This window comes from Ammospiza caudacuta, chromosome 5, assembly GCF_027887145.1.
Source record: "Ammospiza caudacuta isolate bAmmCau1 chromosome 5, bAmmCau1.pri, whole genome shotgun sequence".
Taxonomy (NCBI): domain Eukaryota; kingdom Metazoa; phylum Chordata; class Aves; order Passeriformes; family Passerellidae; genus Ammospiza; species Ammospiza caudacuta.
This window is the reverse complement of record NC_080597.1, coordinates 68,807,130-68,819,537: the sequence shown is the minus strand read 5'-3', so window position 1 is coordinate 68,819,537 and position 12,408 is coordinate 68,807,130. Positions and strand designations below refer to the sequence as shown.

At 37.0% G+C, this 12,408-nt stretch overlaps 1 protein-coding gene across 1 annotated transcript in view; it reads left to right on the top strand.

Annotated features, from left to right (window-relative positions):
* SEMA3E (semaphorin 3E) overlaps positions 1-12,408 on the top strand; it is a 130,727-nt gene that overhangs the window by 101,244 nt on the left and 17,075 nt on the right. The window contains exons 6-11 of the mRNA XM_058804628.1: positions 711-830; positions 1,330-1,472; positions 3,192-3,306; positions 3,641-3,710; positions 5,027-5,171; positions 9,761-9,983. Coding sequence (XP_058660611.1) covers positions 711-830; positions 1,330-1,472; positions 3,192-3,306; positions 3,641-3,710; positions 5,027-5,171; positions 9,761-9,983 — 816 coding nt within the window. The remainder of the gene's footprint in view (positions 1-710; positions 831-1,329; positions 1,473-3,191; positions 3,307-3,640; positions 3,711-5,026; positions 5,172-9,760; positions 9,984-12,408) is intronic.

Here is a 12,408-nt window from a genome sequence, read left to right as displayed (position 1 = left end):
CTGAAGCTCTCTGCTTCTTAAATTGGGGATAAAAAATTTGTGATCCAAGTCCACAAGGATATTAAATAAGTTATTGTTTATGCTTAGTCAGTTAAGGGTAATATTTTCCATGCAATACTGAAAGGTTGAAGTATGGATGGCATTTTCCCAAAGTAAAATATATCCAATATCACAATTTAAAAGGGGTTGGAGGCAGGCTTGATTTTTGAACATACTAAATTGTACCTATATACATATTTATTTTTCAACAGTATCTTCCATTCAGTGTATTATTTCTAAATTTTCTGATGACTTCTTAGTTTGTGAATAACATCTAATTCTTTTGAAAATGAGACCCAGTTTCTGCCTTCATAAATTTTTCAAGAACTATTAATCACCAGTTGTGGAGGATGGATGAAGTCTGGTTCTGTCCTTGCGCTGGTAAATATTTCAATGCTAGGAAAACAAGTTATTGCTGGACCAGAGAAAAATAGTGCCTTTTTTTGTGTTCACTGAACACAGAATGCCCTCAGCCAGCAAGTTATTCCCAAACTGTAATTATTCCAGGTGAAGTGGAACAGCTCCAGTAGGTTGATTGGAAAACCTCTCAGCCTAATAATTAGCGCATACCATGTTTATAATGTGGTTCCGACAACATGAACTGAAATTAATTTGTAGATTATTACCAAACTGTTTCATTTTAGGTTTTTATTTGAATGTCTGGCCTGCAGGTGGTGAGCTTTTTACTGGTCTCTACAGCGACTACTGGGGGAGAGACGCGGCCGTGTTCCGCTCCGCGAACCGCGTGGCGCATCTCCGCACCGAGCCTGACAACGAGCGCCTGCTCAAAGGTCTGGGGGCAGAGGGAGCTGGAACCACGGCTGCTCCAGATGGCTGGACCATTTCTGGTTTGCATGGGGTCACAGATTGCTGTGCAAATATGAGCCTGGTTTTAGCCTGGTTCAAATTAAAGTGTGTAAAACACAGAGAATGGGACTGGAAAACTGTCTTTGGCAAAAATACAAAGGGATATTAATTTCTCAATTGAAGGTATAAATATACTTCAGCATTAATGTATTCTACATCTATTAGATCTACATCTGATAGATGTAGAATAGGTTAATAAATAATCTACATCTTAATCATCTATCTATTCTACTAAACCCTCTCCTTTTTTACTATTTGCTAGTAACTATTTTACTATTTACTATCACCCTATTGCTCTCTGACTGACAGAGATCTTACCTCTAGTTTTATTTTTGAGTTGCTGTAGGCTGACTATAAGGCTTGAAAAAGTAAGGCAGTATTTTAATTACTGGAATCAACTCCTTTTTATTTTTTTTTTTAAAGAACCAAAATTTGTTGGCTCATACATGATTCCTGACAATGAAGACCACGATGATAACAAAGTGTATTTCTTCTTTACTGAGAAAGCTTTGGAAGCTGAGACAAGCACTCATGCCATATATACCAGAGTGGGACGTGTATGTGCGGTAAGAGCCTGTCTCTCATTGTGCAGATAAGAAACTAGAACAAAGGACGAATTGTCTAGCAAATCATTACCACAAACAGACTTAAGTTTTACCAGGAGCAGAAAGATCACGAGGAAAGATTTTGCTTCCCTGAACTGCTCCGTTCAATACTCCATTTCCCACTCAGGCCTCCTCCTGGTGTGTTGATCTCATCCCTTTTTGGCTCCCTGGCCCCACACACAGCACTAAGGTCTTGGACAGCTGCTGGAGAGGAGCACTGTTAACATACGATCTCCCAGCTGCCCATGTTGGTGCTCTCTAAACACTGAGGAATTTTGGGTGCTTTCCTCTTCTAATAACCAGCTATTGTAAGGCTGATGAGAGGAGCTCTCCCATTTTTCCGCTGGGACTACAACAGCTTGATTAAAGGAAGGAAGGAGAAAGTTATTTCTTTACACCTGATTTTGATTTAAAAAAAAGTTTGTATTCCCCCCTCCTAACTGTAGGGAATGCAGTTTAGGGGATAGTTCAGAGGATTCCTAAAACTATTGAGCAAAGAGCAAGATACAAGTTAATTATTTTCTATCACCTCAGTAAGTGGAATTTGTCATGTATGCTTACCAGCATAACGCCCCTTAAACTTTCTTAGATACTCCTATATAACTTAAAAACATCTGATGTATGCAAAGTACCAAATTGCAGCCTCAAACATTAATGTTCACAAAGCCACTTGGATTTCTGGATTCCAACCTGCATCAAGATCCAAGCTGGAATACTTTGGCTTCTGTTCTGAATATGTGCCTGGATAGATTATTTTAATAGTTCCCCCTACTCTGCAATATATCCACCATGAAGTCTTATCTCTAGCTATGGGTTAAACCAGAATCCCACTGACCTTTCTCTTCCACTTCTCCAAAACTTATCTGGCCATTAACTTCACAGCTGTGTGTCATAATTCAGATTTGATTTAGTGAATACAAAAAATACTGAGCTGGTGATTCAAGAACTGGCTTTTTCCCTCAGATTTTACATTTTCATCTGAGAAGTAACAGGTTTTGTAACACAGAGGCATGTACTCTGCATATTTCTATTTTACTAAGGAAAACAGATCTCTGTTTGCATGAGGAGTTTATCAAGCCTGTTGCAGAGCCTTCGATGACCAGTTACACAGGTCTTGAATTTAAGACCACAGATTGAGGATGCATCCTAAAGCAAGTAGTGCTAAATGTTCCCTTTTCTTGAAAGTCCCAACAGTTGCAAGAGCAAGAAAAAGGTGAGGCAGCCGTAGCAAGGCAGGTGTTATTTAAAGTTGGTGAAATTGTTAGAAAACCATGTAAATAGCAGGTCTATAGATATATTCAGGGCTTCAGTTTCCAGATACATTGAAAGGTGCTCTTAAAGCAAAGCTAAACTTCAGTAATGTACTCAGTATATCTAGTTTGCAAAAATGAGCAATTAAAAAAAGCTTTGCAACAGCTGTATAGCTAAAACTATCCAGAGATGTGGTGCAGAATTAAAAAATTCTTATAAAACCACAGATCTTAATGAGACCTGGACTTGATCAGTGCAATCCTACTTGAAAACTGACTCCAGAGAAATAAGTCTAGTAATGGAAATGTGGTTTCAAAATGGATGCTTTTGACATTAGAAAATATAATGAGCAGCTAATTCATCAGACATGTTTGTGCTTCTAGGCTTACTCATTCATATTACCACTGGCATTTGTTTCTCTCTGCACAGAATGACATGGGAGGCCAGCGAGTGCTCGTCAATAAATGGACTACTTTCCTCAAAACCAGACTAGTTTGCTCTGTGCCTGGGAAAAATGGAATTGATACACATTTTGATGAATTAGGTAAATATCCTAGACAGCAAACAACTAGAAATAATGGAAAAAAGCATATACCTTCATCATAACACATCTTCCTGTCAAATATTGCACTTGGATTCATTATCAGGGAATGGTGGTTAGTGTTGTTTCCAATGTATATGAAATTCTACACATGTGGAGTTCACTATCACCAATTACTCCTTTATGTACTGCATTGTTTTTAAAAGATTAAAATCTGCATAAAATTAAATGGAATAAATGAGTAAAATATGATTATGCTTTCAAGAATCAATAAATTTTCTTTTGGTGGGTGAGAAAAGCAGGTTTTTAACAATAACATTGCATTTAAATTTTACAGAGGATGTGTTTTTGCTGCAAACTCGTGATAACAAAAATCCAGTGATATTTGGCCTCTTCAACACCACAAGGTAAACAACTAGAAGAAATAATAAAAGCCATATAGGAGTGTTTGAACAGTCTATTAATGAGCTAGAAACTGGATGATGCATATCCCTTAGCAACTATATAGTAAGCAGTTTTATCTCAGTTCTACTCACAGCAGGTTTCCTTGTTAATGTAAAAACTTCTCTATAACACTCTGGGGCTTGCAGTCTCATTCTGTGATTCAGTATATCTGGATCACAAATTAATTAAGTGTTTCTCAGCTTGACAATTTCCTATGTCGAAGTCAATGCACATCTGCATGCTTATAAGAGCAGCATCCCAGAGCCACCTGTCTCCCTTTAAGAGCTCCACTGTAATTCAAGGTTAAGTGGATAGCAGCTTAAATTCCTATGAAGTTCTTAGTGAAGCCTAAAGCAGCAGCTGCAATGTTACTGGTGGCCTCCTTTTCCTTTTCCACTGCAGCCCAGCTCAGGTGCAAGCACTCAGTACTCTCAGCTTGGAAATCTGACTGTTAGTTTGGGATGTAACTGGTAGAAAAGAGCACCTATGCTTTTGCCACTTTCTCCTGATTTTTTTTTTTTTCAGTAACAAAAACAACCCTCTAGGGTTGCAAACACCTGGCATTTCCTCATGGCCCTTGATGCCAATAGAGAAAGTTGGGCACCAAATTGAGATTTTCTGGATCTCTTCAGAAATAATTTCTTTGTAGAGAGCACTCATGCTTCTTAAAAAAAAAAAAAGGCAACAAAAAAAAAAAAAAAAAAAAACCACCCAAAAAACTAAAAAATATTCTTCTGGAACAAAATAAAACAAATAAAAAAATAAAAACTTTTATCTGGATTGTTCCACATAAAGTGATCTGATCTAACTGATAATACCAACCGACATTCCTGCTCAATACAAAAAAGAATCATTTTAGGACTGTTTATTTTAGTTAGCATTGGTTGGTTCCCATCTTTCCAAGCAAAAAGCAGTAGGAAAAATGTTAAAATCTTAAAGTGTTTAAGTCACTAATCAAAAACATACAGGACCTGAGTTCACTCTGTTTTGCTTTATGTGTTTGTAAACAAGCAATTTAGAGTTTGTGTACACTATCATCAAATTTTGGCATCACAACAGAGAGCTTCCTTGGAGAACTGTTATGAATACAAATAAATTAAAGACTTTTGAAGAACATTGGATGCAGTATTTAGAAGAAAAGCATACAGGAAAGAATAAGTGTCTTTTCCCTGAATGCTGTTGAAATGTGACTCGTTTTTTAATTACATAACAATGCCACTATTATCTGTACATAATGTGACATATTGCTTTAATGATGTCTTTAAATTTTGCTTCGTAGCAATATATTCAGAGGATATGCTATATGTGTTTACCACATGGCAAGTGTCCGAGCAGCTTTCAATGGACCATATGCTCATAAAGAAGGACCTGAATACCACTGGGCTCTCTATGAAAGAAAAGTACCTTACCCTAGACCTGGTTCAGTAAGTACAGTCTATTTTCCACTGCTTTGCTATCTAAATGATTTTGGAAAGAAAAAGTAGATTACTGCTGATTTACAAATCCAGGATATTCCTTAAATATCTATATACTCCAGCTATTCCTGGAAAAGTGTGGAATGGCTCAGCAATAGGTTTAATCAAGTACTAGAACCATACATTTCCCAAAGGAAAATAGTGGGATTAAATATATAAGGTTTTTCAAAATCCTGTTGGGACATGATTTAATCAACATTGTGTAAAGGTCCTAAGGTCCCAAAATTAGGACCTCAGGCAAAAGGGATAGAAGGAGTCAGATCAGATGCATTCAGTTTCATTCAGAAACATGAAGTGCATTACCTGTGAAAGAACCTCTCTTTCTTTCTTTAAAGTGTTAAAATCTGGACATTTAGCAAGTGCTAAAGGAAGGAAAAAAAACCTCAAAAACTAGAAACTGCCCCCCCCTACCCCCAAAAGAATCCACTATTTCAGTAGTTTCAATATTTCAATAGTTTTCAGGAGGTTCTCGTTCCTTTTTTCCACCTCATTTTCCAAAAGGATCAAATTTAAATACTTCTGTAATTTAGATCAATGAGCAGGTAAGAAATCAGACATATTTTAATAAAACTGACTAATCAGAATAAATGCATTTGTACATAAGGAGCAAATTCTCCATTATTCAAAGTCCTTTGCTCAAGATTGGTTCTTTCTGGAAGCAATGGACCGATACCCTCACAGTTCATTGATTTCCTTTCAGACATCACAGAGTGAGATTTTTCTACCCTTCAATAGGGTTCCTGAGTTTATCTACATTCTTGTTCTGTACCATTTACAAAGAATATAAAAATATTAAAACAACACTGGAAAAAAAAAGCCTCATAAAAATCACTCATAATTTTTGAAAATTTTCACACAAGTTTTTTTATAAACTTTTTTTTTTCAGTGGCTACTAACTGAAGGGAAGAAACAAGATGTGTTTTGAAAATGCAATTAAATGGGAATTACTGTAGCAAGCAGCTATAGAGGTGCTGTCATGTATGGAGCTGTTCCTGTCTGGTACTTAGATTTCTGGAGGAAATCACAAACTCATGACTTAAGAGACAAATAATTAACTGCTACAAGGAATTGCTATGTTGTTTTCTCAAGGATGTCCCAAGTAATCTTCACCTCAAGCCCTTTTCCTGTTCCAGTGTCTTTTTAGGTGTTTCTGCAGTTTCTGTGCCAGGTGCTCACATCACCACTTGAGAGATGAGGAAGGTCAAAAGTGCCGTTTGCGTTGCAGGGCCTGTCCCCATCTCACAGGGCAGGCACAGCCTCCAGGAGGGGCAGGCAATGCCAGCCTAACTCAGGGAAGCACAACATCCAGCATTTCTGTTTTACCCTTCTAATCCTTTTAATCCTTTTGGGATTACGGCTACCTACTACGCGTGGTGATTGCCACGTGCTGCAAATCTGCTTTTGTTTACACTCATGAAGCTATGCCCATCGTCATGTCAGCATTGGGCAGATTTCTAACTCTGAGCAAAGACATGTCTTATAGCTCTTAAATCCACCCCCCAGATTTCACACTTTGCCCCTTAATCTCCTCTCAGGCTTGGGGCTCACTCTCTTGAACTTAAAGGTGTAAAGTTGCTGGACATTCCCTTCAGTGCTGTTTTCCCTTTGCTATCTGAATCAATATTCCCTTTTATACTAAAAGCAGTAATTTCCATAAGCATTGTAAGTCACATACGAGCATAAGTAAGCATAAATAAGTAAGCATAAATAACATACAATTAATTCATGAATGAGAGGTGGAGGGGCCTATTATCTTTGCTCAATTGCAGTGATACTTTTCTCCTTCTTGTATGATTTCAAATGCATGCCCTTTCTCATTTTAAATTAATAATTTAAAATTAATATTTTTCTCTACTTAGCTTGGGGTTATAGACATAAGTCAAAATTTAGAAGCAGATACTCAAAAAAAAAGACTATCTAGGATTTAAACATTATGAATATGATTTCACCATCTTGGCCAATGAGCTACCACTGTATCAGTGCTGGCATCAATACCAAATATTTTTTGCTTGTTTGACATCAATCGAAGTCATTAGTATTGAGTCAGGATAGAAAAACAGGTAAATAAATTATTAGATTTTAGGAAAAATGGTTGAATTCACAGGAATTATTGGTTTCCTATTTGATATTTTGTATAGTAAAGGTATGGGTTTTGCAGTTTTACCAAATAATGAGACTGTACTGTGCATGGATTGCAGAATAGCTGTATATTTTGCAAAGGTGATACAATCCAAGTTCTTCAAGTGGTATTCATTTTTTTTCTGGGCAGTAGAACACCTCACATATGTTATTTGGACTAGCATTAAACACAGGCATTAATTCAGTGTTAATGACTGCAGTTATTACATTGATATCCCCCAGCACTGAAGATTAAATGGTGTGTTCTTGGCAAGAAGGAGAGAACTCAGAGCCAGCACTTCAGCAAGGTTGACAATGATTTATAGGAAGGCTGCCCTAAGTTCCACTTGCTTCCAATGCTTCTCTTCCTTGGCCGTGCTTGGGTCAGACTGGAGTGTCACCTCCCCAAAAGGGCAAGGCATAGGAACAGAAAAAGGAGCAGAAGAGTGCCAATAATTTCCCAATATCAGGGAAAAATTAGCTGAGGAAGCAGGTCTCTCCTGAGTGCTAATAGATTTAATTGTGGATTTCTTCGTATGTTGCAGAGCACATCAGAGGCTGAAGTAGATGGCTCTGTCAGGTTACAGAGCATTAATTGATTCATTTTTGGCTACTCATTTAGGGCACAGTTTGGAGTTCTTTTTGAATGTTTATCCAGTAGCATGAAGAGAAATTGTGTAGCAGGCTGTAGCCCAGTGTTAGGGTTCCCACTCCCAACAATGAGCAGCATGTTGGTAAATTAAATCCCACTACCTTTCCTATTAGAGGAGTGACAGTCACAAGAGGCAAAAAGTAACCTACTAATGGGTGTCTCTGAGAGTCAGCACTCATTGATCTTAGGTATTAAATGAGTAAAGAAGTCTATGGGGAATGAGAGAGCTTAAAACTAAATAAACAGCCACTGTTAGGAGTCACACAGGTTCTGACAGACTTCACAATCCTCAGCCATAGTCTCTCCTGCTTTTTTTAGTTCATTTAGGCTGTGTTGCTTCTGGAAATGACATCAGCTCCATCAAGTGGGGTTGATGGACTTCAGAGACAGCTACATCTACTGTTTCCTTTCTAGACTACTAGACTTTATTTAATTGAAATTAAAAGCCTGTGAGTGATTATTTTTATTAAATCTCTCCAGGACCAGAACTTTGCAAAGGGAACCTGGCAATGCCTATTCACTGGATATGCTGTGCAGTGCATGGGAAGCACAGGCTCAGCCTGTCTTCGTGCTCCAGCTCTGTCTCTTTATTGCAAACAGCCGGTAAAATTCCATCACTAGGTTGATTAGACAATTACTCTTAAGTCAACAGGGAACAAATACATTCCTGTAGCTAAACCCAAAAAAGTGGAAACAAACATTGCCCATGCTTGACAAGTGCAGGAGTTTGTTATTGTCCATTACAGCTGACCACAAGTTTAAAATTACTGTTTCCAGTAAACTTAAGGAGAATTGTATTTCATTTTATTGATTGAAAAATCCAATTTAAATAGAGAAAGGCTGCTACTGTGGCTTTGCTTGAAATGCATCTTAAAACCACACTGTCTTATGAATATTTAGAGAAAGTAAATGGTTACTGAGATATTTCCAACTCAATCATAAATGGTTTCAATTAGACATCATGAAGCAAATTGGAAATGTAGGGTCTGTGTTCAGTTGGGAAACATTATCTTGTTCACAAAGCATCCTGAAATTAAGTTCTCTCTTTAACACAGTAAATTATCTCTAATTGCATATTTAACTGAAGGAGTAAGCCTCTTTTAATCAGTCATTGACATAAAGTTTATTTGCTTTACAAACTGGTAGATTGATCAGTGCAAACATTGGTATTTGAAGCTAAACTGTGATATATAATACTGTCATCAAGATTTAGGAATCAGAATCAAACATAATGCTATTAGAATGCCTGAAATCAAGAATTACTATTGGCATAATTTTCAAGTGTGTTTAGTTTCTTATGGTAATACGCTTTGCAATCAAAAAATAGTAAAACTAGAGATTGATTTCAAGCATTAGTGTTCTGCTGACTTTGCATGGCTATTTCTCTACTGGGATAGAAAAGCCCTTTCTTCTTACTCTGTCCATGGCCATTTTGATTACATCAAAAGATGAGTTGGAGGAAGAAATAAGCCCTATGACATTTGTCAAAATCTGAAAGTGTTATCCTTTATTCTGTCTTAGTATGCCAAAGAGGGATGAACTCCTGCTTCTTAAACATGACAATGCCAAGGCACTGTTCAGCGTTTCCTTTCTTCTCATGATTAATAATCCACACACGCATAAAGTACAGGGTTCACTGTCCTAATTTCCACTGTGGTCTTCTGGGCTTGGTTTTCTGTAGATTTATCTTTATCCCTGAAAATAAGCCCCTTTTCTGGCAATTTCTTGGGCAAACCTTCAGGACAATCTGTGTTCTGTGTTTTTGCAGTGTGCCAGCAAGGTGAATGGAGGGCTGTACACCACCACTAAAGACTATCCTGATGAAGCTGTGCATTTTGCCAGGAGTCATCCACTGATGTATCAGCCCATCAGGCCTGTTCATAAGAGACCAATACTAGTTAAAACAGATGGAAAGTACAATCTTAAACAAATAGCAGTGGACAGAGTGGAAGCTGAAGATGGCCAATATGATGTTTTGTTCATTGGAACAGGTAAATAAAGAAAGCAAGAAAGAATTTTTACATTTATGATTTTGCAAGGGTTTTTTTGTTTGTTTCTTTTCTTTTTTTGCTTTGTTTTGTTTTGTCTTTTTTCTCCAGGATGAAGCAAATCAATACAACATTTATTTTTATCAACTTTTGTTTTCATGCCTTCACCTTACAGAGGATGTTATTCATTCCAGACATGTGCTTCACTGTGATGCTAACATACAGGAAAGTAATGATAGGGAACTATTTAAAAACTAGCAAGAGAAAGAAGTATAGGATTCCATTTTAATTTCTTTTCTTTTCAAAAAAAGTATATAAAAAATTTGCAGAAAAACCAGCCTTATTTTTTAAATTTCAGAACACTGTCAGGTATCTAAGCTGAGACTTGGAGACCTGAGAGAAACAAAGGTGATATGATTTCCAAAAATATCTGTTCAAGTTATTGGCTTTATTCCACAGTTTCTTTTCCCCAGTTCTGGAGACAACAAGTCTAGCTGAAACCAATAAAGAAACCTGCCAGCCTCCAGATTTGGGTTTCAACACAGATCAAGGAAGGAAGAAGGAAATGCCCAATTTCAAAAAACCCAAAACTTTCAGAAGTTTCCTGCCAAGTTTTCTTGTCTTTCTTCTGTGCCATTTTTTTTTTTAAATATAGAGAGATTGTTTAACAAGAATTTTTAAGCATCTTCCTAACAAACACAGTAAAGGAAAAATATAGCATATAGCTGCAACAAGTCTAAGAAAGCAGAGGAAAAAAAAAAACGTAATGGTATTTGAAAAATAGAAAAATGTAAGAAAACAAGAGGAAAGGCTGGAACTACACAAGACTTAAGTCACATCTAATCTGTCTGGAAAAAAAACAAGGATTCTTACATTCGCATTTAATCAATTTAACAACAGGAGTGGTATCACAAATAATTTTGACCATTTTTTCTAGGAAAGCAGTTCCAGTGAATTATTTTTTACTAATGAAATTCCTCTGATAAGTACATTTCAGTGTTGAGAACATTAAAAAAAATCATGTTAATAGAATAGCAAAGCCCTATTTATATTAGTGCTGTTTTCTAAGGTTTTAAATAGCCTTGTAATAGTCTTGTTAATGGACTTAACCATGGTCTGTAAAATATTGTATTATGTGTCACTTATTTCTCTGCAGCAGATTTTGCAGCAGGTCCTACATCCTTTATCCTTGCATTTTTAATTGTGACTGCAACAAATATTCTTGTACACAAGTCTTTTGTTCAGCAAAGTTGAATCCAGAGTGGCTTAAGTGTGTGCTTTAGAGCTGTGCTGGATTGGCCCCCAACAGCTGCCTAGTGTTCTCAGGCTGTCTGATCTCAGGTGACAAGAAATTCCAGCAAAATAATTTGGGGTTTAGAAGCTCTGAAATGAAACCTGCAATCACTACTCCGGCAAAGCTCCCATCAGAAAACTCACTGCTTATTTGGGCAATATAATATTAGAAAAGGTTGATATATATTTTTTTAATCCCAGTCAAACACCTGCTGTGTAACATAAGTGAGCAGCATCTTAGAGCTGAGCAAGTTTCCTTAGGGTAGCAGTGCAGGTTAGAAAGGTTCATCAAAGGCAAAGTCTGAACATCAGAGCTTTCACTTGTCTGTCAGCAGGATTTGAAGAGGGACTTACTTATGAAAATCACAGCTCAGAATACAAATTATTTTCACTGTTCTACTACAAAATGGTTGCCTTTGATTACATAGTCTCTTTGAAAAATGGTGTATGACCCCAGTTTAATGGTTCCTCTTTTTGTTTCACCCTTTGATCTTTTGCTGAACATTTTCTCCAGTGCTTCCCTGCTTAATATGTCCCCTGTAAATCAAAGGTGACTGAAAATAACAGAAGAAAAGAAGTGATATTTGCCATTGTTGATGACAGATTTTCAGATTAAGGACATGAAGGCTTTTTTATAAATAGCCAACAAGGCAAAACCAAAGTGGTGGAAGACCAGATGTTATTTGTATGTTTTGCTTTCCTGCAAGAGTTGCAGACGGAGGTTGATAAACCTAAGTCCAATGTGTCTTTTTGAATGTGCATCCTGTATTTTGATTAATCTCCCTTTGACTACACCTTCAGCTCAGCAGCAGCTCAGTGTTTCCTTAGAGAAGGGTAAGAATTGTGCACAATGAGCCCCTGAAAGTTTTTATACTTTTGCTTGGGGAAATGGAGCTGCTGTTAGCAATTAAGCATATTAGTAGTTTGCTGTCTAGTCTAAACACTCAGATCCTATAATTAAAGCTATCTTACACTTGCTTGCCTCAATGCACTAGGCTTCCACCTACTTCCATTTCTTTTTCTGAAATATGGTTGTGATCCTTTTGCTATTCACAATGAGTTATGACCCAGTGTTTGAAAAATACAATTAATTATGTATCATACAAGTGTCTAAATTGACTCTTATTTGCCAGGT